General features: G+C 36.0%; 1 protein-coding gene across 1 annotated transcript in view; it reads right to left on the bottom strand.

Annotated features, from left to right (window-relative positions):
* Positions 1-3141, bottom strand: part of LOC107101248 (synaptotagmin-1-like) — a 35958-nt gene that overhangs the window by 14862 nt on the left and 17955 nt on the right. The window contains exon 2 of the mRNA XM_015400089.1: positions 1054-1217. Within this exon, the coding sequence (XP_015255575.1) occupies positions 1054-1210 (157 nt within the window). The 5' untranslated portion in view covers positions 1211-1217. The remainder of the gene's footprint in view (positions 1-1053; positions 1218-3141) is intronic.

A 3141-nucleotide genomic window follows, 5' to 3' on the forward strand; every position in this document is an offset into this window, starting at 1 on the left:
TGCTGTTAAATGGCGCTCCGGGCCACATGACCCATTTAGTGATGCATCCAACCCTCTAAAATAGGGGTCACCAACGCGGTGCCGGTTGGCACCAAGGGGCCCTCAATCAAGGACAACATGGGTTGCCCTCAGCATCTTTTGAAAACAGAACAATTCACAAGTGGACTAAATCTGAAATGTTATTTTCTGCTGAAGCTCTTATTTTGAAGCATTTATGAAGCATTTTATCATATCAATAAATTAGAACATATGAGGATTTATATGGATTTCATAATGAGAATATCTAAAAGCAAATTAGAAATGAAAAGAAACGATAGAAATATGTTAATTATCTATGAAGTTCAGGTGAACGCCGACTCCTCTAGTTCATAGGTCAGTATTGGTAGCCTGTCCTATGACTCAGTACCCATAAAGTAGCCCCCAGCCTTAAAAAATGGAGCATCAATACACACCAAGAGCTGAATAGATCTTTCTATCCATTTTCCTCTCCACTGTTTATCTAGTTGAATTGTTTCTTTAAAATGCCTTTGTTGTTAATTGGCGCATTATAAATAAACTGAATTGAATTGAATACTGACCTGAAAAATCTTTTAATCTATCATAAATTAAGCTTATGCTTGGGTAAAAATGATGCAATGCTGCTTTGAACCCTTTGTTTTCTGCTCTAAGTCGTGTTTCTTATTTTTAAATCTTGCATTTTATAACAGATTGTATTTTATTCCAGCTTTCAGGGCAGTTTTGTTTTTTTATGTCTCTGAAGCGTGTTTTTCCAACATGACAAGTGGGACTCGTGAAGGACTTACTCTTGAGTTTATGATCTTGAAGAGCAGGAGACATTGTTCATATAAGGAGAAAATAAGAAAGGGTAGAATGAAAATATGACACAAAAAATCAATGAAAATGACATGAAAAGGAAAAAATGACGATGAAAGGAAAAAAGAGGGCAAGTTTACATAAAATGAAATAGCTTTTTGGTGAACAGTCTTATTGTTTACAGTTACAGCTTTTTCTCATATTCTCTATGAAAAGGGTTTCTGTTCCCCACGCTCTCACTTGGCAGGTGTGTGAGCTCGTTGAAGAACTTGCTCTTCATGCTGGCAAACTGGTGGTTGGAGCGGTGAGATGGAGGCGGTGGAGGTGGCCGGGGCTCCCTCCCCTCCTCCTCAGCCGCCCTTCGAAGCCGGGCCTCCACCATATTGACTAATGGCATCGCTGCTCTGAAAAAAACAGAGGATGACAAACAATGAAATGTCATTCATTCCTTTGGATTTTATCAAAATCATCCTTAGGGAAACTAAAACCCTCAGTAATCACATTTATATGCGTCACTTAATTATTCTTTAGCACCTTCATTAAAATAACCAAAATAAAACTACATATGTTATGAATTATTAACTACAGCCATGTTATTGTTAGTCCACCACATTGAACCAATAATTTATAGCTCCTCACAAAAGGTGAACCTCCTCCTTCAACTGCAGCTGCAGCTCTGTGGGGCTCAGGTATGTGCCCAGTGGGCCGGTCCTAGTTTAAATCATACTGGCCCCAACACTTACTCTCCAGACGAAGCCCCTACATGTGACAGTAAATAACTCAAGGAGCTCAAGAAGTAATATATTGTTAACTACCTAAATGATGCATGCAGTATATAGCCTTCAGCCGCTCTGGAACTCATTTCCTCTTGACCTCCGCAGTATTGACTCTCTCCCCTTATACAAAGCCAGACTCAAAACCCCTCTGTTCCAGCTCGCTTATCTGTGAATATGCTGCTCTTTTCCCTATCCATGATTGTCTTTTATGTTCCTGTATCTGTATTTGTATTTTCATCTCTCTTTTTATTTATCTTTTGTATTATTTGTAAAGTGACCTTGAGTGTCAAGAAAGGCACCGATTAAATAAAATGTATTATTATTATTATTATTATTATTATTATTATTAATAATAATTTTAAATTATATTTATTATGCTTTTTAAGTCCAGAAACGCTATTTAAACAGGGTGCTTTAGAACTCAGTGAAAAAACACACCTATTACCCTTTTTTCTTATTGAATTATTTTCCTGTTTTAGTCTAGTCAAGATTTAGAAGAGGTTGTTTTTTTTTCTTAAAAAAAAAAAAAAAAAAAAGAAGATATTTACAGATCTTTTTTTGTTTGAGCGAGGCAGAATTGCATTTTACATGTTATGATTGAGGGAGGTCCTTCCAGCAATAGTTTACTATAAGAATTTTGAACATCATGATGGAGGTGGGGTTGCAGAGTTAGTATTCAGTCACATCCATGGAAAATTTGATATAATATGGTAAACCACCAGAGGACAGCAGAGAGACACATAAGCTTTCAAATCGTTCCCTGATGTTTCCATGTTTCTTCATTATTATTATCAAGAGTTAATCCAGTTGGTACGTTTAGGATCACTGTGTATTTGAAAGATACATTTCAGTACTAAAAATTAGATTATTTTCCTAAAATTTATAGAAAAAAATTGTATTATTTTGTTATGTGAAATTCTTTGTTGTGTTCTTTCTACATCCCTCTGTCAATGTTCAACAGTCTTCAGTTGTTCAATAACCTATAAGGTCAGAAACATTTAACCATGTGTGACCTTTCGATAGAAATTTCTTGTCATCATAATGTTATTCAGCTTTTTAAAAATCATTTAGCTATATAATTCAGCTGGAAATAATTATACTGCTCTATGTAACATATCATGAAGTCAAAAATACTTTTTTACATTTGCAAAAATGAGAACGTGCCTTGAGGTTTTATAAAATTGGTTCCATAACAACACATTTGAAAACACTTATCTTTGCGCTGGTTTGTCAGACAAGATAGCTGTGTTAAAAACACGAAGACATCAGTTTGGTCAGAAAAAGGCAGCATGATTCGGCACACGTTTATTTTTACCTCATCACTGTTAGTATAGAGGACGATCTTTTATTTCTGGCGGATCATCAAAATAAGTGGTCCTCCTAATTGTCAAACATTCTGGTGATATGTTTACATAAGGCCGTCCTAAGTGCTCGTCCCGTTAGTTATCTTTTTCTGCGAATGCTCACGTTCATTTTGAATCTGTGGTGATCTACAGTTTCAGTCATTGAAGCTCACCTCTCTCACCGTGGTTCTTTGAAAACGGCCGAGGGT

This window comes from Cyprinodon variegatus, unplaced genomic scaffold, assembly GCF_000732505.1.
Source record: "Cyprinodon variegatus isolate N-32 unplaced genomic scaffold, C_variegatus-1.0 Scaffold1069, whole genome shotgun sequence".
NCBI lineage: Eukaryota > Metazoa > Chordata > Actinopteri > Cyprinodontiformes > Cyprinodontidae > Cyprinodon > Cyprinodon variegatus.